The sequence below is a fragment of the Motacilla alba genome, chromosome 6 (assembly GCF_015832195.1).
Source record: "Motacilla alba alba isolate MOTALB_02 chromosome 6, Motacilla_alba_V1.0_pri, whole genome shotgun sequence".
Classification (NCBI taxonomy): Eukaryota; Metazoa; Chordata; class Aves; order Passeriformes; family Motacillidae; genus Motacilla; species Motacilla alba.
In genome coordinates, this window is record NC_052021.1 from 15,640,523 (window position 1) to 15,666,003 (window position 25,481).

At 45.5% G+C, this 25,481-nt stretch overlaps 1 protein-coding gene across 10 annotated transcripts in view; it reads left to right on the forward strand.

The window, feature by feature from the left end:
• NDST2 (N-deacetylase and N-sulfotransferase 2) overlaps positions 1-25,225 on the forward strand; it is a 127,456-nt gene extending 102,231 nt beyond the window's left edge. For all 10 annotated transcript variants that reach the window (XM_038139996.1, XM_038139995.1, XM_038140003.1 and 7 more), the window contains 13 exons: positions 773-2,168; positions 9,172-9,259; positions 9,437-9,591; positions 11,092-11,277; positions 11,668-11,796; positions 16,770-16,952; positions 17,745-17,841; positions 18,991-19,114; positions 19,601-19,775; positions 20,003-20,173; positions 21,633-21,742; positions 23,203-23,305; positions 23,457-25,225. In XM_038139996.1, the coding sequence (XP_037995924.1) occupies positions 1,176-2,168; positions 9,172-9,259; positions 9,437-9,591; positions 11,092-11,277; positions 11,668-11,796; positions 16,770-16,952; positions 17,745-17,841; positions 18,991-19,114; positions 19,601-19,775; positions 20,003-20,173; positions 21,633-21,742; positions 23,203-23,305; positions 23,457-23,582 (2,640 nt within the window). In that variant the 5' untranslated portion in view covers positions 773-1,175 and the 3' untranslated portion in view covers positions 23,583-25,225. The remainder of the gene's footprint in view (positions 1-772; positions 2,169-9,171; positions 9,260-9,436; positions 9,592-11,091; positions 11,278-11,667; positions 11,797-16,769; positions 16,953-17,744; positions 17,842-18,990; positions 19,115-19,600; positions 19,776-20,002; positions 20,174-21,632; positions 21,743-23,202; positions 23,306-23,456) is intronic.
• Positions 25,226-25,481: the final 256 nt, after the last annotated feature.

Genomic DNA, 25,481 nt, shown 5'->3' on the forward strand with positions numbered 1-25,481 from the left:
GGAATATTTGTTATTTGTTTGCTTTGTTAGGCACTTTTCCTGGAAAAATAGCAACATGTGGTGAAATAGTCTGCTGCCATGAACACAAAGCAGGAGGTGAGAGAGCTTCGTAACAAGAGGCTTTCATGTATTTGAGACCAACCCAAATTTATGTTTCACTGTTGGTGATTTAAAACTGGCTTCATGTTCTTCAGTGGCATATGAGAGAAGGTGATGAAGGTTTCAGGAGATGTTTCATCTCCAACTGCCACTGAATCAGTTAGCAGCCTTTAAGTGTGCGGTGTGTGGGAGCCTGTGTCCCCCGCCCTCTGTGCTGCCTGAGGGATGATGCCTCTCCAGAGCTGTATTTTATGACCTCTGGAAGAAAGTGAGTTCCCAGGACAAATAGGGATAGCCTTGCAGAGAGTGCTCTCTCCTCCTCTTGTTAGCTTTGAAATATAGGTTGGACTAAAAGGATTTTGTGTTTTCTGTTCAGTGGCCTGCAGAGGGCTAGGGGAAGGCCAGGTACTTGGCTCTGTTTGCTGTAGTGTGTGAGAATCTCACCCAAGGTGAATGTTGAGTTGCTGTGCACTGTCAGGACCTTTCTTCCTAAGGCCGTTTGGTTGTTCTGTCAAGCTCCCACACAAATGGGATGTGACCCTTCCCAGGGACCAGACCTGCTGATGGACGAGTGATGCTGCCAGCCTGTTGCCCCCTAGTCCTGCCATTTCATCTCGAGCCTGTGAAATGCTGGAGTCATACTGAGAATTGACTTTTTCTTTTTAAATTGCAGGATGCAAAAAGAAGATGCCATCATGTGAATGTGAAACATCTAAATGAGAAACAGGACACATGGGAAGGCTGAGCTGAAACTGCTTGTGCACAGAATGACAGACTGATTTGCTACTGGAGACGAGATTCTGTAAACCTTGTTCTTCCGGAGACTTCTGAGTGAGAGGAGAGGAGCCCGAGGAAGCGCACAAAAGAGCGATGGGAATTGAGGGCCATGGTTACCTGAGATAAATGGCAGATCTCTGGGAGTCTCGCCTTGTAGCTGTTTGCTTTAGCTTTTTCTCTCTCTGCAGCTGCACTTTCTTTTTTGTGAGCTGCTGCTGGGCACTGCCACGGCGCCACTGGAGATTCCAAGCGCGACGTGGGTCCGGAGCGTGAGGAGGGGGTGAGCCGCCCGCCTCACCATGATTCAGCTGTGGAAAGTGGTGCGACACGTGCGACAGCTGGAGCTCCACAGATTGATCCTGCTGCTCATTGCCTTCAGCCTGATCTCCATGTGCATCCTGGCTTATTACGTCACTAACAGTCCTAAAATCAAGGAGCCGCCACCCCTGCCCTTCAGTGACTGCAGCAGCCAGCACCGTGTCTTGATCCCACCGCAAGCCAGCTGGAGGCTCACCAAGTCTGTGGACACGTCGCGCACGGATCCTGTGGTGCTCGTCTTCGTGGAAAGCATTTACTCCCAGCTTGGGCAGGAAATAGTGGCCATCCTGGAATCCAGCCGGTTCAAATACAGGACAGAGATCGCCCCTGGCAAAGGGGATATGCCCACCCTGACGGACAAAGATAGAGGACGCTATGCTCTAATTATCTATGAGAACATCCTTAAATATGTGAATCTAGATGCTTGGAACCGAGAGCTGCTAGACAAATACTGTGTGGAGTATGGAGTGGGAATTATAGGCTTTTTCAAAGCTAATGAGAACAGCCTGCTCAGTGCACAGCTCAAGGGTTTCCCCCTTTTCCTACATTCCAACTTGGGGCTGCGGGACTATCACATCAATCCTAGTGCTCCCCTGCTCTATGTCACCCGGGCTAATGAGGTGGAGCAGGGTCCTCTGCCTGGTGATGACTGGACTGTGTTTCAATCAAACCACAGCACCTATGAGCCGGTGCTGTTGGCCAGCACGAAATCCTCGGAGTCCATTCCTCACCTGGCCACTCACAAAGCATTGCATGCCACAGTGATGCAGGACCTGGGTCTGCATGATGGGATCCAGCGGGTTCTCTTCGGCAATAATCTCAATTTTTGGCTGCACAAACTCATCTTCGTGGATGCCATTGCCTACTTGACTGGCAAACGCCTCTGTCTGACGCTTGATCGCTATATCCTTGTTGACATCGATGATATATTTGTGGGAAAAGAGGGCACTCGCATGAAAGTGTCTGATGTAGAGGTAAAATACTAGAGTAGATATCTCCAGAGGTTCTAGACAGATTTCTGGTGCGTGTGGTTTACTGGGAAAGTCAAGATGACATTTAATTTGAGGGAAAGCATTGATTGCTGCAGTTGTACTCATCTTATACAGAGAATTAGCCTGCAAAGATGCTGAGGCACCGTGTGTGATGCTCTCAACAGTTTTGCAGGTTTAAATGGAGCACTTTGGGAGCTGGCCTCTCTGAGTTTAAGAGGAGGGTGCCTGTGGTTGTCTATCCTGTCTCCTCTTTGATGAAAGGAACAAGTATATGCAGGTTTCCTATGCCAGCCTATTTGTAGCTGTAAACTGCTGTTCAAAAGGAGAAAGCAAGTTGTGTTAGAACAGAGCATATTCATTATTATTTGTGATACGTATAAGCTGTATATATTATATTGCAAAAGTGTAGGCCAGTCCACGCAGTGTAAACTCATACGGTCTATATTTTAGCCATATAGCTTTTCAACACACAACTAAATGGGGAAAGGAAGGAATTTCTCCTACCCTTTGCACCCTCCTCATGTGTGCCACCAGCAACTCTCATTCCTGAGGGAATATCAACAAATTCACCAGAGAAACATGGTCAGACCAGGCCTTGATGAGAACCATCTCTGTGGCCTCATGATTGAAAAAGAGACATGCCAGCTCTGTGGTTTGCTTTCCTTGGCAGTTCCTGGAATAATGCAGTGACCTATTAGGAAAGGTTATGGGTGAGAGACAGATTTTGTGGAGGAGAGGGAAACGAGACAGGCAAAGATAAAAATAAGTAGGAAAAAGGTAACAAACATAAGTGCTCCTTCTGATTCAGTGTGTCCTTGAAAGTAACGATGAAGTGTTCTTTTAAGTCTGTGGTCCATGTGCATGTGATGTTTCATGGAGCCAAGGACTTCCCTTTGTATCTTCCCCATCAGTTGTGGTTTGTAGCCCTTGAGGGAGGTGCACTGCCTGTTTCTTAGCTGTGCTGAGGTTGTCCATAGGTACATCCTCTGGATTCCCATTCACCGCTTCCCTTCAGGTGAGTCCTGGATGGTACCAGCCATGATGGTGGTAAGCTTGTGACAGCACCTGCTTTAGCATGTTTCCAAAACAACCTCAAGGTGAAGCACCCTTTAAACTTACATCCAAGGCACAAAATATTTGAGGCAAAGATGTAAGAAGAATATTGTTGTACAGGTTTGGCCTCTTACCCGAACCTTGTCTGTTGCATTTTCCCAAGAACCTTCTTCCACCTCCCTAGAATCTTGCCACCTTTTCTACCTGTTTTATGCATCCCTGCAGCATATGTCTTAGTTCATCTCCAAGGTTTTAGGACTTCAAGATTTTATGTTTTGTGTGTAGTGTTTATTTAAGGAAAATGCTATAATTTTCTTCATTTCACTTCAGTGTCCCTGTGCTTTGAAGTGCATTTCAGTTTTGAAAGAGAATTTTTTTTTCTTTTTTTTCCTTTTGTGAAGGATCACAATCTAATCTTGGTCCTAAGACAGCCCTACACCCACTAGTCCAAACCAGCAGAGATTCAGAGATTCTCACCTCTGTAGTGTTTGTGGAGGTTACCAGACCCATGTGGGAAGGCAGGATAGGTGGCCAAACCTCTTGGGAACAAAGGCTGCTCTAGTGATGTTAAAAACAAACCCAGACAAGATTATTCCAAAAGATGCTTTGTTTGGGTTTTAACAGGGTGAAATGGAGGAATAATCTGTGATCAGTAAGCAGAGAATCTCAGGAAAAGCAGATAAAACCCAGATTTATCCATTTAAAAGAAGCTCTCTGATTGCAAAGCCACATGAGGTTAATGAATTTTTATTTTTTAAAAGCGAGAAATAACTACATGCATTTGTTGATAGTCTCTCACCATGGGGAGAGAAGGGGATATAATAGTAACAGAACAGCTGGCATTTTCTTTGGCCTTTTATATGAAAGCTCTGTTTCAGGGCTGATATCTCAACACCCAGCTCCTTATCTCAAAGCTTAGATTACTGTGGTCAGGGTAGTGGTTTGAAGACTGGATGTTGTGTGAAGGTATAAAATTGACTCTGCTCTCCCAGTGAGCCTCTTTGCCATATGCAGGTCCATGTTCAGAGACCTTCCCAGACAAAATGCCTATTAAAAGAAAGCACTGAATATAATTTGATCAAATGCATGCCCATAGTATGTGTCTTACACAAGAGAAATGTTTTTATTTGTGATGCTTAAAAGAGAGATGAATAGCTTTCTTCTTTAACAAGAAAAAAAAAGGAATTGTGCTTGCTTTAAAGATGATAACCCTTGAGTTCCTGTTCCTGCTGAAAAGCTGCAGTAGGAGCTTGCAGTCCTCAGTAGAAGTGGAACAGTTGGAAGTTGCACAAGAAAATGTTTTTGCTTTGTAGAGTTTACCAGAGATTTGAGCTGCACATAATTAACAAAACTAAATCTCAGAGAATCCCTTCTCTTCTCAATTTATTCCACATTCAGTCTCTTCTAAAATCATAATCCTTGGAATTTACCAAACCTCCATGGAACTGGCCAACAAAGACAAGCCATTTCTAATGCAAAAGGATCTGGCTTTTGTGATCTTTTCTGGTCATCTTTAGGTATGAGGAAAGAAGATTAAGTAGATGAGGTTTTGCCTCTTTTGCTGGTAATCTCTGCAAGGGCATAAATAGTGAACAATCATTGCAAGTGAATCTGAGAGCCAGCTAAGTGAAAATCAAGGACAGTAATTTCGTTTTGGATTATGAATGGTGAGGGTGCAGAAGAGAGAACGTAGTGAGGGCGACTGTCAGCCGGCTCTTGCCTTTCTAAACTGTAGAGTATGATCTTACCTGCAATTGAAGCACTCAGCAATTTTTAACTCCCTGATTCTAAGACTGCAGGGGAGGTAGACATACCAGTACCACGAGAGCTTTGTTTTTTGCCAGTGTTGTTTTGAGCTCGGCCAGTGCTACTGCTGGCTGGTAAGAAAACTGCAGGAACTCATCTCAAGAGCGCGCTGCCCAGGGCAGTATCTGCCAAGACCGTGTTTCTGCCACATGTTCCTAGTTTGGTTTGCTTGAGCATTGAGAAGGGGCTGCAAAAGCACTCAGCTTTCTCCCTCCATTTTTTCATCATCTCTTTCTCTTCATTTGCCCGTGTACTGTTTTCTTAGAGTCATGTTTTTTTCTTTTCTGAGCATCTGACTCTCAGCCTTATTTACCTATTTTATTTTGCCTCTTGTTAAGAGGGAGCTGAGATAGATAACATTTGGGGTTTGTGTAGAACAACTAAATTCTCTGCAAACCCTTCTGGAAGTTATAAATTTCTTAGCTTAAAAAGCAGAGCTGCATTAAGATTTAGCCCTGTATTACTCCAATGCCAAGGACACTCTGTTATCTTAGAAAAGGAATTTGGCCTTAAAGAAGCTCCCAATATCGTCAGAGTGCTGTGACTTTCCCTGATTTCTTCCTCACTCCTAGAATGAGGAGAGGTTTTATTTTCCCTGGATGACATCAAGAGCTTGTAGTGACTGTTAAGGAAATCTTTGCAGATCTGTCAGTGAAATACAAATTTTTAATGTACTGCAACAAAAGGCACAATTTTAAATAGTTTTCCCTTAACATTTGCCTAGAAGTAAATATTTATCATAATTTGATATTATTTTAAAGCCCTTTTTTAAAATGATGGGCATTGAACATCGGAGCACAGCTTAGACATTTTTACCATTGTGTCCAGAAATGTGCCTTGGAATGTGGTTTTCTGTCACTTGGGCCTGCAGCATGGCTGCCACAGTTAAGTACTAAAGGCCTGCAAAAATACAGGTTGTGCATGGCAGTGAATGCTCCAATAGACTGTGACAAGCATGAAGCAGGTCTGGCCTTGACATGGCTTAAGAATTCCTGTGGCCAGTGCTGGGAGTCTCCTTGGGGACCCCATCAGTGCCTTGCTGGGGTGAGCCTTACAGAGCTTTAGCAGGGAGCATAGCTGGGGCAGGGGCCTTTCTGGCTAGTTAGTGGGCAGCTTGTATCTTGGAAGGCTTTTAGAAATAAAAGATAACAATAAAATATAAAAACAGATAAAAAGAGGTACTTGGATGGGTGGAGGGGCAGTTTTCTAGGGGAATAAAGTCTGCCTTTTAGAGGTGGGTGATAGCTTAAATGCTAGCTGTCTCTCATACCATGTGAGCAACTGAACTTCTTAAATATGCTAATGAAGATCTGTTCACATCTGGCTGGCTGTTTTCTCTCTTAAGGGGTAGCCTGCTCCACAACTCTTGATTGCCTTTTCTTTGAGTCTTAGAGCATTTTATGGATGCAAAAGAAATACCACTTGAATCACATGTTGGATATAGTTAGTACTATCATATTCATCTTACTTTATGAAAGAGTGTGCAGAGAGAAGTGCCATCTTCCAGCCTCTTCCCACTCCTGCATTATTGCACCTTCCCACAGCTGACAGACCTCTTGGAACCAATGTGGAACCAGGGAACACGGAAGGCATAATGTGTTGAAACAAATGTTCCCATTGGCACCTTAGTCTCCTTTATCCGGTTCAGGGGAAAGACATTTCTTCAAACCTGTGCTGTGCCACCTTACAGCTGTGACTGTGACAAGGACCCAGCATCAGCAGAGGGATGGACCACGACTAACAATAATCTTGCCAGAAAGCAGGACTCCATAGGACTCCATAGTTTCTGAATTTCTGGGGCCTCCATAGTTCCTCCCTGTTCCCTCTCCAGACACAAAGGATTGCAGCCTGCTGGAGCAGGGCTTTTTGGGATTTATTCTCAGACAGATGTGTTGTCATGGTAACCCCAGCCAGGCTTTAAATCTCTTTCTGTAAGAATGCTAAGCCTCTTAACCGCTGTCTTTCCTCCCACCACTTCCCCACTCAAGCTTGGGGAACTGGATGTGCCTTTCAGGGCGGCAGAGGGAAGTGTTGGGGCTTGGGACAGCTCTGGAGGAAGAAAAGAAAGTGGCCCTTTCCTGTCTGAATTACTGGGTCATGTGTTCAAGGTGCTGGTCCCAAATCTGAAGTGATCTTGTAAACCATTGTCTGGACAGACAGATGTTTTTCTGAGGAGAGATGACCAGGTCTTAGTCTGTGCTCCCTGATGTGTGGGGTGAGTCCCGGTGTCTTCCTGGGCTACATAAAGGGCACTTGACCTCCCATTGCCTGTCCTGGGTCTTGTACTGCAAAGTAGGCTTCAGCCATCAGTTTTGCTAGCATGTCACTTTTTAAAAGCACTGCCTGTATTTGTGGTAGGTTCTGGAGATGTCACATGCCTTGCATTTCTCAAACTAGTGTTCTTGGGTGGGGACTGAGGTAAAGATGTGGTAGGCAAGTGGCCATGGAAAAGCTGAAATCTTTGAAATTTGTCCCAAGCTGCATTTGGTGTCAGTGTTGTGTGGATGTGGAAATGAGGAACAGGCAGTGAAGTGTGTGTCTGTAGGGAAAGCTTGGTTCCCTCGCCGAGAAGCATTGAGGGTGTCTTGTAGCACTGCACATGTAATCTGTCTGTCTTCCCATCCTGCCATAGTAATGGAGTGCCTGCCTTGAGTGTAAAACCACTCAGCATATGTTTGAGGTGAATGGGTGATTGAAGTGAATTATAGAATTAATTATTTTTAAGTTAATGTGATGACCAGTGTTTGGTTAACACTGGTTTGATATATCGGCGGCAGCAGGGATTTGTCAGGTTATCCATAAGAAGTTGATGTCAAGGCACCTCTATAGCATGAGAGTCTGCCTTTGTGAGTGCACCACTGAGGGAGTGGTGCACCCACACAGTGCCTCTGGAGTGTGAGCTGTGGGAGGGCACCTTGCAGTGCTGTGCTCTGCTCCTTGGGCCTGGGCAAGGGCAGCTGATGCAGGAAGATCTGTCCATCTTCCCTACACGGTTTGGTAGGTGTGTGTGCTTTCCCCAGAGTTATATTCCATGTTTCCTGTGTGATTACATCCAACTGAAGTCTGCTGTTGAGAGGTCATCACCTTCACCTTGGTGCAGCCACGAATCCATTGCTTTCTGAGAAAAGCTATTAAAATCTAAATAGCCCAGACAAGGACCAAGTCTGTCACCTGCCAACAGGATGGCCCTCCTGCCATCCCCTGTTTGATTGGGAATTCTCCCACAGGGGGATGCACCAGTGACATTTCCCCCAAAGCACACAGGTAGCAGCAGAGTGTTCATCTCACAGCTGCTCTCTTTTTATTGTTTTCCAGCAGAAGGAATTTGACTAGAATTAGTTTGTGTCCTACTTGTCTGTGACATGCTGAGCCTCTGGAGTTTGGTTTTTTTCTGTTAAGGCTGTGTGCTGTCTTACTGTGTACCCTGCTGGCCCCTGAGGCTCATGGCACAAGGCTTTGGTTAAAGCGATGACTTTGGACATTTAAAGTGATCGCAGGTGAGCATGAGAGAACCTGTAGGAGATGCGAGGATTGTGAATGTTAGCTTTCCCTGATGTTCTTCCCAGAATCCAGGAAACATTTTCTGCTACAAAATTTTGGCAATTTCAAGGGAACACAGAGTCAGGGAAACCTCTCTGCTGTGGCGGGACTCGTTGCATGGGTAGAGAGAATCCGCCTTTGGTCTCTAAAGAAAAGCCCCCTCCCTTTGGATCACTTAGTTCCTGTTCATGATATTGATTTCTTTTCCATCATCTTAGCAAAGTCTCAGCCAACATGGGTGAGGGAAGGGAGCATTGAGGCTGAACCTGCAAAGTGTAAAGAATCTATTGCTTTCAAGTGAGATTTATTGTCCTTTTGCCTTAGGACAGACACTCTGGGTCCCTCACATTGAATGGAGATCATGATCTGATCGTGCTTTTAGAGGCATCATTTAGTACAGTAGAACTACTTCAAGTAAAGGCTGTGTATGAGGAGCACTTCTCTGCTCTGCTCCACTCCAAGGGGAACAATGCCTAAGCCCCATCTCCTGTGATTCCTCTTCAGACTCAACTGGGCACCAGTAGAACACAAAGACGTGTTACAGAGGAAAAAATATGAACATTTCTTTTTCCTTTTGTTCAAACAGGCTTTACTGAGCACTCAGAATAAGCTGAGAACTTTAGTCCCAAATTTCACCTTCAACCTGGGCTTCTCAGGGAAATTCTACCACACAGGTAAGCCCCTGACACTCCTTTGTCTCAGCACCTGCACAGAGCCCCCACCTTGGGGCGGGTGTCGTGTGTAATGCAGTAGAGAGAGCGTGACTGTTGGAAGGGGATTAGCCACTGCTTTTAAACATTGAGCCCCTCTTCTGCCTTTTGATTTTGCACTTCCTTTTCTGCTTTCTGCAGGTACAGATGAGGAAGATGAAGGGGATGACATGCTGCTCAAGCACAGGAAAGAGTTCTGGTGGTTCCCTCACATGTGGAGTCACATGCAGCCTCACCTTTTCCACAATGTCACTGTGTTGGCTGAGCAGATGAAGCTGAACAAGCAGTTTGCTGTGGTAGGGAGCACTGCAGTTTATTTACTTTACAGTGCTAATCCTTAAACATTTTTCTCCTGGAATAGCTGTTTGGACCGTACTGAACGCAAATACTAGTCTAATATTTCAGCTACATTTAAGCAAGGCAGTTCTGGAAGTTCAAATGGATGTGTAGCTCCTGCTGTCTCGGGGCAAGAAACACCATTCACATGCTTGCCATTCCGTGGGAAATGTTTCCCAGCACCTGCATGGCCCCAGGCAGCTCTGGTACATTCCAGGGTGCAAATCCCAAGGCACTTGTTTCCTGAGGTGTGAACTCATAGCATTGCCATCCAAATGCAATTAATTTACAAACTCTGGCAATGAGCAACCATTTCCTTTTCCATCCTTATTTAGTGTGGCTCTGTAAGGAAGTCACCTGGTCGGTAGTATAAAATGCTCTGTCTGCTAACAGCCCTTCTTCTGGCCTTCCAGACAATGTCGAAGGAAGTTACTTATCTAGGAAGCACAGACGAAATTCCCTGGGTTTTGGCAGAGGAGGGGGAAGCCTTGAACATCCTGCATTGATGGAACAATGTCTGTTTAGTTCTTACAGCTCAGAGTTGAATATAGCATACATGTTTCACTGAAAAGAAATGTCCTCTTCACCTCTAGTTTGGTTCTTTTGATGGTAATCCCCTTGGGAATAACAGGCTGCTGTCTTGTGTTCCTGTGACACACATAGATTAGGAATGATCATGAATGCAGAGCACAGTCACAGCATTATAGAAACAGTTTAGGCTCCTCCTTTTCCTCGTTAAATAACAATGGAGTCTTTTGCAAAGAGAGACAAAGCACAGAACACAATTACACATATTTAACATAAAACAGGCTAGCAGTCAGAAAAGGTTATTGCTTCATTTAGGGGCTCTGGTTTTATCATACACCACCAGGTCAGAGCTGTCATAATGGATATTTTTACCAGAACCATTAAATGGAATTAAAACCAAGAAATTCAGAAATTTCCTGTCATTTTGATGTAGCTCCAGCCCCATATCTTCACCTTCAATAGTCTCTTGCTCCTTGTCTGCTTTTCTTTGAATTACTAGAGACAATACAGATCCCAGTCATCTTCCTTTCCTCTATATCAGTTAAGGAAATTTTGTTCTCCTTCTCTAGTGACTTATATCTAGACATTGTGGGAGTGAGATGTGTCACTTAACAGCATTGCTTAGTTTGTAGTAACCAGGGAGCCTGACCTGAGGGTTCTGGATTAATCTGATCTGTCACAGCTGCAAGTTACAAGACCATTCTTACAGCAGCTATTACCAGTGCTGAATGTCCTTGTTGGTACAGAATTGCCCCTCTATTTCTACAGATGCATAAAGCAAGAAGTATGAGCAGTATTTCAGGTTTCCCAATCCAGAGAGTTCTCATGTTCCTCTGTCATCTTGCTCCAACTTGGATGCTGTCACTAAATATGATCCTTATTAAGGCTATTAGTTAAATACCGAATTACCAAGCTGTATATTCTGCTTCCAGGAGCATGGGATTCCCACAGACTTGGGCTATGCTGTAGCACCCCATCATTCTGGGGTTTATCCTGTCCACACACAGCTCTATGAGGCATGGAAATCTGTTTGGAGCATCCAAGTAACGAGCACAGAGGAATACCCACACCTACGGCCTGCCCGGTACCGGCGTGGATTCATCCATAATGGAATCATGGTGAGAGCTCACTTGCCTACCCAGGGAATGGTCTTCTTATGACCTGCATCAGAGACATTAATCTTAATATCACCAGTGTTTCCAAAATCAGTGAGTGAGGCAAAGAAGAAAAATGTGGCTAAGGTCAGTTCTGTGTTTCTCAGAGCAATTCAGGGGTCAGTACTGAATGGAGAGCAAAACCAAGCCCATCCAGACTAAATGGAAATCCCAGTGGCTTGTTCACAGTGTGATGAGTTAAGTGGTTGAGAGGAATAGCAAGAGTCCTCTGCACCTATGTCACTTACACCCCTTACTCTTTATGTTGATCCTTAAAGTGCTGCTTTGACTCATTCTCACACATGCTGCTGCATCTGCCTCTTGTCTAACTTTGCTTTTTTCTGATATTTCCAGGTTCTGCCTCGACAGACCTGTGGTCTTTTTACTCACACTATCTTCTATAATGAATATCCTGGTGGCTCAAAGGAGTTGGACAAGAGCATTCGTGGTGGTGAACTCTTCCTGACGGTGCTTCTGAACCCAGTAAGTTCATCTGAAAGGGGAATTTGTGCACAGCTGTCCCAGCTTATGTGCCTGATATGGGGAAGGACTAGATCTTGTTGGGGATTCAGTGTCGCCCCCATCACAGTGTGGGTATCTCCAGTGTTTTGCTAAGGAGATGTGAAATGGAGGTCCAAGGAAGTACTCGCTGCTTAATGGTGCTTTGCTTTACACGCTGCCAAGGGAGCATCAGTATTGAGTGTGTCAGGAGCTGCAACACCGAGCAGACAGAAAGCAGCCAGGGTGACATGCTGACCATGGGCCACAGCACAGGGGGTGTTACCTGGGCTGCTCTGTCTTCATGAATCGCAAGTGAGATGTGCCTTGGCTCCTTCTGTTCCATGCACATCTGCTGCCTGCTGGCTTCTCCCCTGGCTTACTGATGAGTTCTGTTCACAATAATTGCTTTTGCTGGGCTTTCATTATGAAGTGTTGTCCCCTTTCTTTCAGTATGCAAACATTTGAAATTATTTCTGTGTTCTGCTTTTGTGATACAGATGTTACACTAAGGCTTTTTTGTGAGATATGGGTCTAACAGAGCTTCAATATTTGACAGTTCTGTTAAGCCACTAAGCAAATGTAGGACCTTCAACACCCTGCAGTCCCTTCTTAGAGCCGTGGACAGCAAATCACATGAGTTTCTTACTTCCCACTGAGGCTGGGATGATGTACTAGGACGCAGGAGACACAAAAAAACCTGGTCATTATTAGAAAATTCTGAATGGGTAGAATCAAGAGATGAAGTTTAGTAGCCCTTTCCAATCACAGATCACACTTCCTCCTATTTCTGCTTATTAGCTGCAGCAGGAAGATATGCTGCTCCTTTTGTTCATACATAACTTTCTCAGTTCCCCACCTGAATTTCTATCTTACTAAAGCTGATTTGACCCACAGCTGCTTGTCCTCCATTTCTCTGAACAGACATTGGCTTGCAAAGTTTAGACAATCATTTTAGAATGTCTGTCTTTGCAGTTACTCCTGAATATAATAATGCTTAATCTCTTCTCATGACTTCCACATTTCTACTACCTTCCTTCTCCTTTATACATCTTTTCCACCAGTGCCTGGGTATGGACAAGGAGCCATGCAGGCAGATCTGGGAGAGAAAGTATGTTGGTTCTGGCTTCCTAGGGGGGAGCCCTGGTCTACCATGGCCAGTCCTTGAGTACTTGTTTGTGGCATTTTTTCATGTAACACCAGTGGCTCTGTTCACCGTGATGTTTTCTTTCATTCCCTCTTTCTTTTGCACCTTGATTGCAGGGTTGAATATGCAGCTTTAGCCACTTTTGGTCAGGGCTGTAGAAGACCAGCAAATCAGGAAATGAACCTTTCTCCATCAGTGACCTTAATTTTTCCTTTGTCTCTTGTTTTTTCTAGTGTTTAGTAGAACTGATAGTGAAGAAACCCTCACAGTGTGCTCCGGGTGCACCAGGCAGGCAGGCTGTGGTTGACAAACAGGCCTGGTTAGCCTGTGACCAGCTCTGGCTTGTGTAGGACCTGCAGAAACTGTGGGTCCATGACAGCCCCAGCTAAAAAGCTGTAGGAGTTTATACGTTCAGGTCTGGAAGCCCAGCCTTCTGTCCCTATTGCCTGGGACAGAATTGTTTTCCTTACACACCACAACCTGCTTTACACACCACTTCCTGCTTGATAAAAATCTGGAGTAAGGAGGAGGTTGTTCTTTGCATTACATATGGAGTGATCAGTCAGATGGAAAGAAACTGCTTTTTTGTCTTGACAATTTCTTTTCTGGGCTTGTGTTCCCATATGCTGGGTGAATTGCACCTTGCCCCACTCTGTAATTGTCAAATCTTGAAGCGTGCAGAAACAGCCTCTGTGAAGGTAAAGACTAGAGGTTTCTCTGGGAAAACCAGTTGCTAGATTGTAATCCAGAGATCTTTACTGATCTAGGAGGCCTTGCCAAAGAATTAATAGAAACATAGTACCTAGAACTACCCATTAAAATTTACTGATAAGATGTGATGGTCAAAGCTGCTGGCAGTAATCTATGATCCAAAAACAATTTAGGAAAATTGTGTTCTGATACAGGATGGGCTTATTTGCCAGATTTACTGTTGGCTCTTTGTGGTGACTTAAAACTCTTTCAGGCACCTTTGGATGCTTCCCATGTTTAGACTTCTGCTTCCTTTTGGCAGTGTAGCATTTCTCTGTGTCAGACCAGAGTGCTGTGCTCTAAGCTCCTCTGGTGTTTGCACAGTGACTCAGACCTTGCATTCCTCCTCTTGCTGATAGAGCCATCTCAGGGACCTGATAGAAATCTGGCCAGCTCTGCAGCCCCAGCAGCGATCTGTGGCAGACTTGGACCAGGCTCTTCCAGTCCTTTCTGGTGCTTCCAGCTCCCATTAAGTGGCATGGAGGAGTCTCCAAGCCTGTGTGTATGATCAACTCCACAGTGCAAACAGAAGATGTTTGATCTTCTGACCAGTGAACAAGGTCTGATGTCAGAATAGCTGTTGATCCTGAGCGCAGGCTGATTGCTTCTCACAAACACTTCTGCTCACCCTGCAAAGGCTGGTTACTGCTGTGCCCACAGCTGCTGTTATTGCAAGGGTGCTCATACCCTTCTGCTTCTGTATGCCAGGCTCTCTGGGATCTTTGCTCTCATCTTTGCTCAGTGTGAAAGAAGGGAAATCACAGCATACTGACAGTAGGAGGGAGGTGTTACTTTCAAGTCAGTCTGCAGAGTCAGTGGGTGTGGATGGGAGGAAGGGAGGGAGATGGCCCTTGAGTGTAGCTTATGTCAGAAGTAGTGCTCGGAGCTGTTCTGGCAGCAGTAGCTGTGAGGGGGCAGAGCAGGCTGCCAGGCCTTGTTAAGCAGTGCACATGTCACAGGCCGTGACTGCACACTCAAAAGTCGTAGGAAATGGCTCGTCGGCTGGATTTGTCTTTTCTTCTTCCAAATCCAGTTGCTTGTGACTGTTTGCAGGTGGCAGCATTACCTGCGTGAACCATTTTACCAAATGTAGTCAGTCTTGAGACACAGTTGCTAACTTGGAGCACGTGCAGGCTGTTTTTTCAATTCTGGAAATTTTGAAGGGGTCCCAGGTGGTCTCCTTTGTCCTCCTTGATGTGGTATTTGATTTGTGCCAGTGAGCCAGACTCCTCATACAGCAAATTTTTCCTCCACGTGTTTCACCAGCAGTCAAAGGGATGAGGTTGATATTTTGCTATCACAGAAGCTCCCTGATGCCTCCCAGAAAGGGGCAAAATACAACATAAGATGCATCCTTTTGCCACCATGCGCTGCAGTTACACAGATCTTTGTTCCACTGCTCTGTGTTGTATTTCGCACATCCTTCCTACAGAACAGCCCCATGCACGTGCTGCTCTTTGAAGTGTAGGGGCCAGAGCCTGTCTGGCAGGGCCTCTCTGTCAGCTCAGTAGGGAACCAGAAGTGAGAAACTCACAGGCAGACAAACATGATAAATCTTGATCTCCACTAATTTTCCATGTGTCCCAGAGTCCTACCAAGTGTTCTCTGTTGCCTACCCAAAGATGCTGGGTTGTGAGCACCTTATGGACAGAATTAGATTTGTTTCATACGGTCTTGGGGATGGCTCAGGCACAAAGAGCTACTATCAGTGCCTCTTCTCTTGCTGAGACCAGCCCATGGTGACACTGGGCAGAAAACTGAATTCAGACTTCCTCAGTGCCAGCAAATGTCTTCATTCCAAGACCATCTGTCTCCTGCTTCCCCGTTTTGCTCTTTTCCTACTGTGAGTGGGAAAGCCATTCCTGCCCCCTGACAGGGAAGCCTGTCATTACCTCCTGACCTTACCTGGTGTCATCAGAATTGAAGCCAGGACTGTACAGCAATGGGTGCCCCTGCTGTGACTGAAGTAATTTTCCCTCCCTGCACTTGCAGACACTGGGCAAGGAGGGCTAAATCAGCCATTCCTCCACTGGCCTCAGTGTTCTACTTTTGTTTTTCTAACTTCTAGCCAAGGTGTGGTTTATGTCTGGCTAAGTGCCATTGTGTTATGGGCATGTTACTGGGATGCTGAATTCCATGGGACATATTAAAACCACACACTAGAGTTAAGCTCACACTCTTTTCCAAAAGTTAAAATAGTGAAAAACTGACAGGAGGAAAATGTATCTGCTTGAGGGAAGAGATGGCTTGGCACAGCAGAGAGAGTGCACAACCTCCTGAGCAGTGCTGAGGCATCTGCCATGGCTGTTGAGTGCCACTTTGCCCATGGATGTTAAAGCTTGGCAAGACATTTTTCAGGGGCTGCCTGTGCTGAAGGTTCTTGCAGGCTAAAACTTACCACCTGGTGTCTCTTTCTAGGTCAATATCCTACTGCAGTCTCTGTGCAGTCCCTGTTCAGATCCACAGACACACCTGTTTATATTTTAAAGTGGGAGTTGTTCCTTTACATTTGAGATGTCAATTCCAAAGAGAATGAAAGCTGACAGGGCCCAGGAATGACTCCTGTGACAACCATCCCTGTGCTGTGTGGCCTGGCCTGCAGCGTGGTACCCCCTCCCTGGCCTGCTGCCCTGCTGTAGCAGAGTCTGCAGCTCAAGAGGTTGCCCTGGTTGTGCCTTGGGGAGGGAAAGGGAAGCCCCTGTTTTCCCATGAAAGTAGCTTTGCAACGTTTTTGACTAGTAGGGAGTTACTGACTAAGCCTTGTTCACCTAAACGTTCTAGAGCCACCTGAATGGGATTTTGAAACTGTTCTGGACACAGATCCAGGGTTGAGTTACCATGACCCTGCACCATTCCCAGGGATTACTGAGAGGTCTGTGCCCTTCCTCTCCTGAGTTCTTGTCTTCCAAGCACCGTTTCCTGGCAGATGGACATTTGTTAGCCAAGACAATCATGGCAGAGTCTGAGTTGTGAACAGCTTCTTGCTGGCCACGGAATCAAGCTAGGCAGAAACAGTTCTGTTACGTGATTTACCAGTATCCCATGTCTTTTTTATTTTCAGATCAGCATCTTCATGACACACCTGTCCAACTATGGCAATGACCGTCTGGGACTGTACACTTTTGAGAGCCTGGTCAAGTTTGTGCAGTGCTGGACCAACCTTCGCCTGCAAACATTGCCTCCAGTCCAGCTTGCAAAAAAGTACTTTGAAATCTTCCCGCAGGAGAAGAATCCCTTGTGGCAGGTGAGAAGGCAGCTTTTACCACTCCTAGTGATTTTGTAAGAGGTGTATCCCACATTTGAAGTGTAGCAAGACTGCTGATCCAGAGTGCAGAGGGGTAAAGCATAAAGCTTTTAGGTTTAACTTTTGTGGCTTCAGGCTGCCTGTGGCAAATGACAAGGTGGAAGGGGTGGGGAGTAGGAACAGTAGGATGCAGTCACAGTGTGAGCTTAGGGACAGGGATTGACTGTCATACATGACCAGGGGCCAGCTTGCAGGCATTTGGGTCATTAAAGAGTTTGTATTGGAGCAAGCTGCTGTGAAATGTAAAGTGTGCAAGCAAGAGCCCTGTTTGGTGCTGGAGGAGCTTGCAGGCATGTTAATGTGATTAATCTCAAAGTAATTTCACACTGCAGAATTCATGTTCATTAAATAAAAACACGCTTATTCCATTTTATCCCAGTGCAGCAGCTCTCTGCATGGTAATGAGCAGATGAAATTAACTGAAGGTGATAGAGTTGTCTGTCTGCCAGAGCTGTGCTGTGCTGTCACGGTGGTCCAGCCCAGTAGGGCTACATAGGGCAAGGCCTGTGGTTAACACTCTCAGAGGGACTTTGGATCCTGTGTCACTGGAGCTTTTGAAAATAGTCCCCAGTGTTTTTACTTAACACTTGATGTCTGGCAGAGCAGCAGTGTGGCTCTGAAGTGTTCTTCATATGCTAATAGCATTTTCCCGAGAGGACCGTCCCTTCCAGCTTTTCCTCCCCTTGCCATTACCTTCTGTGGTAATGCTTAATCTCATCACTTGTGCTACAGAATCCCTGTGATGATAAAAGGCACAAGGATATCTGGTCAAAAGAGAAAACATGTGATCGACTCCCCAAGTTCCTCATCGTGGGACCTCAGAAAACTGGTAATGTGAAAACTGTTCTATAGATTGTGGCTTCCATCTCACTCTTGCAGAGAGCTGTAAAGGTCTGTGCTGTAGCTTTGTATGGCTGCCCTTTGCACAAGCTGCCAAATGGCCACAGAGGACATTTCAGACAATCTCAGATATGTTCTAACCTAAATCTGGCAAGTCTGCCAGTACTTTTTCCCCCTGGCACTGTGCTTGGCTTCCCCAACCTTTTTGGCTTTCCATGTAAGCTCAGAGAACCTGTGACTTAGTGTGTCACAAACCGGCTGTCAGCAGGACTAAGCTCACACACTTAGAAAACATTACAATGATTGTCCCCTAGTGCTTTTATTGCTGCACATCTGTGTACCCACTGTATGCTCCATGTCACAATCATTGGGAGGGAGAGAAACTCCTTTGTCTGATCTCTGTCACCACCTTTTAACTGCTGTGGCATTGTGGTTGGCAGTGACATAGCTGTGTATACTGTACTGATGAGTTCCCTTCTAGGCTGAAGAGGGAAAAATCTCTTCAGCTAAGACCAGGTCTTCAAGCCTTGGCTTTCTGTGTAATGCAGTGCAACTAGTAGTACCAACTATTCACAGCAAATGGTGATCCTGGACTTGGAACAAAGCTTGTCCCAGGAGAGCTGCTGTCCCCTGGCTGTGTCACCTCGAAGCACTGATGGTGTGTGCGCAGCATGAACCCTCCTGTATCGTGACCCGGGCTAGTTGCAGGTGGCTCAGTAAGAGTCGGGTAAAGGGAATACATCTGCAGGACATTGCTTCTCTGGTGGAGTTCTCACCCCAGGACACTAATGTTGTCCCAATCACACCTCCTGACCAGGCCACCTCTCATGTGACAGTTTGTGTTCTGCCACGTGACAGTGTGGCTGTGCCACTGGCATGGGAGTAGCTGACATGGGGGTGGCAGATGTCTTGCAAAGGAGGCAATTCAAACCAGCTGCATGAGTTAAAATGTGGATTTAACTTGACTGAGCAGTGCTTGTGTCACTGCTGTTGTAACCTGCATGAGTTACGGGGTTGGTCAGCTACAAAGGAGAGGAGTGTGCCCATCTGGGAACCGTTTCTTGCAGTGTAGGTAAGCCTTTCATTCAGCCAAAGCATTATGTGTGACCCAGGTCCCGTTAACTGGTTCCTGTTGCAGGCACAACAGCTGTGCACTTCTTCTTGACCATGCATCCAGCTGTCACCAGTAACTTCCCAAGTCCATCCACCTTTGAGGAGATCCAGTTTTTTAATGGCCCCAACTATCACAAAGGAATCGATTGGTAAGAGACCTGACACATGTTCTTCTGTGATATGGTGCACCCATGTTGCCTTCTCTCAAGTCTCTCTGTATGTCTGCCTCATCCCCCTTAGCAGCCTCTCTGTTTCTGAACAGCTGTTTTCCTTGCTTTGCTCAGTGCATGCTTTCTGTTTTCCTGGTAATCCAGCTGTGTAGTCCCAGGAGCTGCACAAGTAGTTTCTTCTTTTACTGACTCTTCACCAGGACTCTGCCCAAGGACTAGGGGAACACACTCTCAGCAAAATACTTTCTTACCTTTGTATCATTTCTCAACTTTTTTTGTCATGTGCCACTACCCCTTTTTGAGTCATGCCTCTGCTACATCTGCACTCCTTTGCTCATCCCCTGCATTACTGGGGAGGTGCAATTTTGCTGCAGCTGTGTTTGTTAAAAAGGAGTAAGGGAATCATGGGGCTGTGCCTTTTCTTATTGGGCCATGGTGCTCACCAGCATCCCTTCTGTTTGGCAGGTACATGGAATTCTTTCCCATTCCCTCCAATGCCAGCACAGACTTCATGTTTGAGAAGAGTGCCAATTACTTCGACACTGAGGTGGTACCAAAACGTGGTGCAGCACTGCTGCCTCGAGCCAAAATCATTACTGTTCTGATCAACCCTGCTGACCGAGCCTATTCGTGGTATCAGGTAACTTCCCTGCGCGGTGCTGGGGTAACGGCCACAGAGGTATTTCACTGGGGGAGCTAGAAAGCCCACGGATGTGCTTTCCTAGAGGAGGCAGGGTCCCTGCAGGGTGTGAACACATTCCCATACAGAGGCATTGGTGGGTGGCTGCGCTGAGTCATCGGGGTCCGCACTGAGAAGCGTAAGGCGGAATCGTGTTCCTGCTCCTGAATTCAGCTTGTGTTTCTCAGCACCAGCGTGCTCACAATGACCCTGTGGCGCTCAATTACACCTTCTACCAAGTGATCTCTGCGAAATCCCAGGCCCCGCAGGAGCTGCGCAACCTGCAGAGCCGATGCCTGTTCCCCGGCTGGTATTCCACTCACCTGGAGCGCTGGCTGACGTACTATCCCTCTGGGCAGGTAGGAGAGCTTCTTGTGGAGCCCCTTGCAGGTTTAGTGTAGAGGAGAGGGGAACAAACTGATTCATGAGCATGTGCTCCCACCATAATTTTAATTTTACCTTCTTGTCTTTTGGAACAAAAGCCACTACTTCCTTTCTCCTAAGAAATGAGGCTTCAATACTCCAATTTTGCACTTTATTGTATTTGTAAAAGGAAATGAGTGCACGAGGATACTGTGATCTCCTAGAATGCTCCATAGTACTGGGAATTTCAGCAAGAACAGCAGTGTTAGCACTCCCTTTCATCTTGGCAGTCTGCAGTCCAGGGACCCTCTTCAGGCCCAGAAGGTCTTCAGCCACTTGCTGTCGTTTTGTTGCTTTACAGAGGGTCTCGTAGACTCTGCTTCTTGTTAGTTCCCACGTTGTGAAGCCTTTAGCTGTCTGCTGAAGGGAAAGTTTACTGCAGAGATGTCAGGATTCTGTGTTTTGTGTATAAATTTGCAAAAATGCAAATGAATAGACAGTGTAAACTATTTCAGTCTCTAAATTCTGAAGAAGTTTCTAAATTGTCTAAGATTATCTATCTATCTTTGTATATGTGTGTGTATATATATATATATACACATATATATATATATATACATATATATATATATACACATATATATATATACACATACATATATATATATATACACATATATATATATACACATACATATATATATATATATATATATATATATATATATATATATATATGATTACTGTGAGTCAGAATATGTTTTTTCAAGCTCTTTCTGCTTCTGGGGTTATTCTTAAGACAGTCTGTAATCCATTAGAGGTTTATAATGTCCATTTGGTCTCTTATTCTCTGCCAAAGCAGCAGAGCCTGAACTGTACATGACAGATATGTCAAGACTAAAAGAGAGATGGTAAAGCATTCTTAGGCTTGCATCTCATTGCCTTTCTATTCCTGGTGGTTATTGCTGTGAGGAATGATGGAGCCTAACACACACCTCCTTGTTCTAACTGCAGGTCAGTCTTCAGTTCATGTGACTGTTGCTCCATTCTGTTCTTTGGAGTAGATAATTTATTAGCACAAATGTTGTTTGTTCTCTGAGACACGTAACAGAATACCTGGCACAGTGGCTGCTGACATCCAAAAACAGGGGTTTCCAGAGACAATCTGTACATGCTGCTGCTGCTGGGCGTTAGCACTTAGTTACAGGCATTTAGCCAAAAACAACTTTAATAAGCAAAGCCTGTCATGATGTACTGTTATATGGTACCTGTGGCCCATATCATAACTTCTCTGTCTCTGGTGACAAATGGGCCTCATGCCCCCACTGTGTTGTTCTAGAACAAGCAGATTTTGGCTGCCTGTACTCACAGGCCAGGGCAGTTGGAGATGGAGGAAGCTCACAGGTGTCAGTCAGCACAAGCTGGCAGAGGCTAAGGCAACTGTTCTCTTTTCAGCTTCTCATTGTGGATGGTCAGGAGCTGAGACACAACCCTGCCTCTGTAATGGACAACATCCAGAAGTTCTTGGGAGTTACGCCGCTCTTCAACTACACCCAGGCCCTCAGGTAGGGAAAGAACTCCGTTTTGGGAGAATGCTTTCTCAGCCAGGAAGCCTGTGATTGAAAGAATACTTCTTGTCTGATCACAAGATCTGCCAAGATTTTACAGTTATGCCTAACCCTAAAATCAGATTCTGATAGCATGAAGCTTTCTGGAGACTGGAAACACACCTTATTGTTTCCTGAAATTATAGGGGAAGGGCAAGGTTCTGACACTGTCATGGAGAAGAATGAAGTTGTTCACAGCAGTGACTATGATGTTTTTTCCATTTGGTCTTTGTGTTTCAGAAAAGGTGCTGGAATTATTAGCACTCCTTATGCTTTGTGTTATACCTGTATCTGACAAAAAGTAGAGGAGGTATGATAAAAAATGTGTGACAATCTGCTCCTATCTTCACCCAGATGGAGATTAGGGCTGCACTGCACAGTTTTGAGGTAAAGAGCCTGTTATTAAGAGATGATGTGGATTTGACAGGTGCCCAGAGCTGAGGGAGCATTAGCAGAGGCACCACCTCACTGCTACAGTTACAGGATGTTACTGAGCCCTGACTGTGACCTTGCCCACACTGCAGTCTGAATGGGTGAAGTGCTGTTGCAGGTGTACTGTGGCCATACCAGTGTTCAGTGAAAACTCTGCAAGCTCACTGAAGATGCTGAATATTGTTCTTTGCAGCTGAAACCTGTTTTCACATCTTCTCTGCTGTCACAGCCTGTGTCAGCTGAGGATGGTGGGTGCGTGCATGTAGACCCAGAACAATTGCCCTTTCCTTTCAGAGTAAAGAGAGGACAACTCATTCAGTTCTCCCCCTACAGCTGTTTCCAAAGGGGTGGCACACAGCTCCTCAGGGGGAACAGATTTAGAGAAATGTCAGGTTACTTGAAAGCTTCACTTGCTACAGCACACGCGCTGATGGTGAATGGAGTATCTACAGTTGAGGTACTGCCAGTACCCCTCAGCCAGGGTCAGAAAACAGATGAGATTTGTCAGCTTGCCTCCAGTTTCTTCAGGGGACTTGCTCAAACCTCGAGCTCACCTTTGGCCAGCTGAAGGGACAGACCAGGCCAGATCCAGACACGGTTCCCAGCATTGCCTCATGGCTGTGTTTTAGCAAGAAAAGAAACACTTGACTCTTTATAAACAGTCAGGAGATTCTCTAATACTCAACTATAGCGAGGAGATTTAAAAGAATTTACGTACACTAAAAAACTGATTATTATCTTCCCCCCCAGCTGAACAGACAAATTGTGTAACCATGTTACATCTGAAATTTGCACAAAGCTGAAACCATCATGTTTGTAATAGATTTCTTGTCAAAATAGTCCAGTGCTAAAAAAATCCAAGGAACCAATATCACAAAATAAAGAGGTAAAGCATGAAAATAGGCAATCACTATGGAGTTACTTAATTTCTGCTGCTACTAATTGGGTATGTGGCTGTATCTTTCAAAGATAAATGTCTTTTTCAGATTTGATGAAGCAAAAGGATTTTGGTGCCAGCTGCTAGATGGAGGAAAGACTAAATGCCTAGGAAAGAGTAAAGGAAGAAAATACCCCGATATGGATTCCTTGGTGAGTAGCTGTCTCAAATCTCTTGGCAACAAGAGAAGTAGAAACACCCCAGCAAACCCACATGGATTTTCCTACCATCTGTCCTAGATGACCGGAGTATGTGTTGAGGGTAACATCTTTCATGCTCATGTGATCTGTTTTTTCCACACAGTCACGGCTCTTTCTAAGAGACTTCTACCGGGAGCACAACATTGAATTATCCAAGCTGATGAACAGACTGGGGCAGCCCCTTCCAACCTGGCTCCGAGAGGAACTGCAAAACTCCAGCTGGAGCTGAGAGGGACTCCCTGGCGCCAGTGGTGCTCCAACGTGTGCTATGATGCCATCTCTTGTCAAGCCAAAACAACTGGACAAAGGAGCAGAGAATGTGCATGTGGAGCCTTGCCCCACCCTTGGAAAGGGCTGCTGCCCTGACACTGCCTTGGGGCATAGAGTGCAAGTCACATTCTTGAGTATTAATGGTGTGCTACTACAATTCGACTTTTACTTACGGAAAGGATTTGAAATGCCTGCCCTACTTAGAGCAGGGGAGAGAGCAGAGTTAACACTTTGTGCATTTTTAAATTACTTTTCTCAGTTTATGAAACAGGCATGAGCTGGAGTTAATGTGTTACTCCTCTGAGCCCAGAAGTAAAGGCTGAAGAGGGGAGACAATGAGCCCACTGCTGAGAAAAGAGCAGCAGCCTAATAAAAGGGGAATCTAGTGCAGTGAAGCCCAGCTTTTATCCGTAGTCTGGCACAGCGAGGCCCAAGAACGCCTTGTCCCTGCCCCTGCCTGTTGCTTACAGTGCCGCTGCCTGGGGATGGAGGGGACTGCACCTGCGGGGACGGGAGCGACAGGCACCCTTGTCTCTCCTTATCTGCAGTGCTTGGGGTGGGAGACAGTGTCTGGTGACTCTGGTCAATGAATTACTTTGTTAGCTCAGAGAAAAGGTTTGCCACGTGTGGCAACGGGGCAAGTATTTCTCTGCAGGGACTTTAAAACATTTCAAAAGAGAACCAGAGGAGTTAAAAGGAGCAGTAATGTCCCTGTAGCACACGGGAGGTGTGTGTAAGTGCAGCACAGCGGTGGGGGGAGGCGAAGCTCAGGTATTGTAAACTAAGGCTGATGTTACAGCTGAAAGCAGGCAATTCAGTTCCCCGTGTCTGATCAGCTTAAAAAAATATCCCTTTCCAACAATTCCAGCGTTCCTACCACATAGTCCAGTTGCTAGCACTGTTTTAATCTTCTTGCACGCCAACAGTCCAAGGAGAAAAGGAAAAAAAAACAGTTAAAAGTAAGTATTGTTCAGCTATAAAGGGACGGCGTTGTACCAGAAGTGGATTCCCATGCCTAAAAGGGGCTTCTGCAAAGTACACCTAAGGTATTTTGCCTCCTCCTGCAGTTGCTGAATAATTATTCTCAGAGGAAATCCTCCATCATGGTTGTACATATTTTCTTTGAGCCCTCCTTCCCAGGCACAGGTGGTCCTTGGAGAGTGCTGCAGAGGGGCAGGATCCACATGAACAAGTTATGGAAACTTCCACAACTCTCACAAGCCACTTCTCTCTCATCCAGAGAGAAGGTGCTTCAAAACTGAGCTTTTCCATTGAGCCTTAGGTCTTGTGTATTTCTGACTGAATGGTGCATTTACCGTTGTATGTAAATGTATATAGTATGCAATATAGTATTTTATTTCATGTGCCCTTGGAAAGGGTTATTTTGTGCAGCCAAAAAATGGATGGAAAGACTAGAAACCCCTCTCTCATTCCTGTTCGAGAGAAAAGCCCAACTTCCTGCACTTGATTCATGTATAGCATCATTCACATTGAATGATAATGAAGAAATTCTTGGCTCTTGAAGCTGAGCACATGTGTCTCAATAAAGGCTAGAAGTAGTAGTAAGTGGAGATTCAATAAATGTACTACTTATTTTTCTTCTTTGTGATGATTTGGAGTGGTGTCATGGACCCTAAGCTGGTACAAGGGTAAGAAAACTGGAAATCCTCCTCCAGCCCTTAAGAGCTGGTATTTGGAATGGCAGCAGGTGTTTAACTTACATCTGAAACAAGGTAGAAGCAGTGTGCTACAGCTTGCAGCCAGCCTGGAGTTTGAGACTCATTCTTACTGGTTTGCAGTAGTGGTGATTTTGGGGCCATTCCTGGCTACTGCAGTTGTTTCCAGCTGCTGTGCCTGC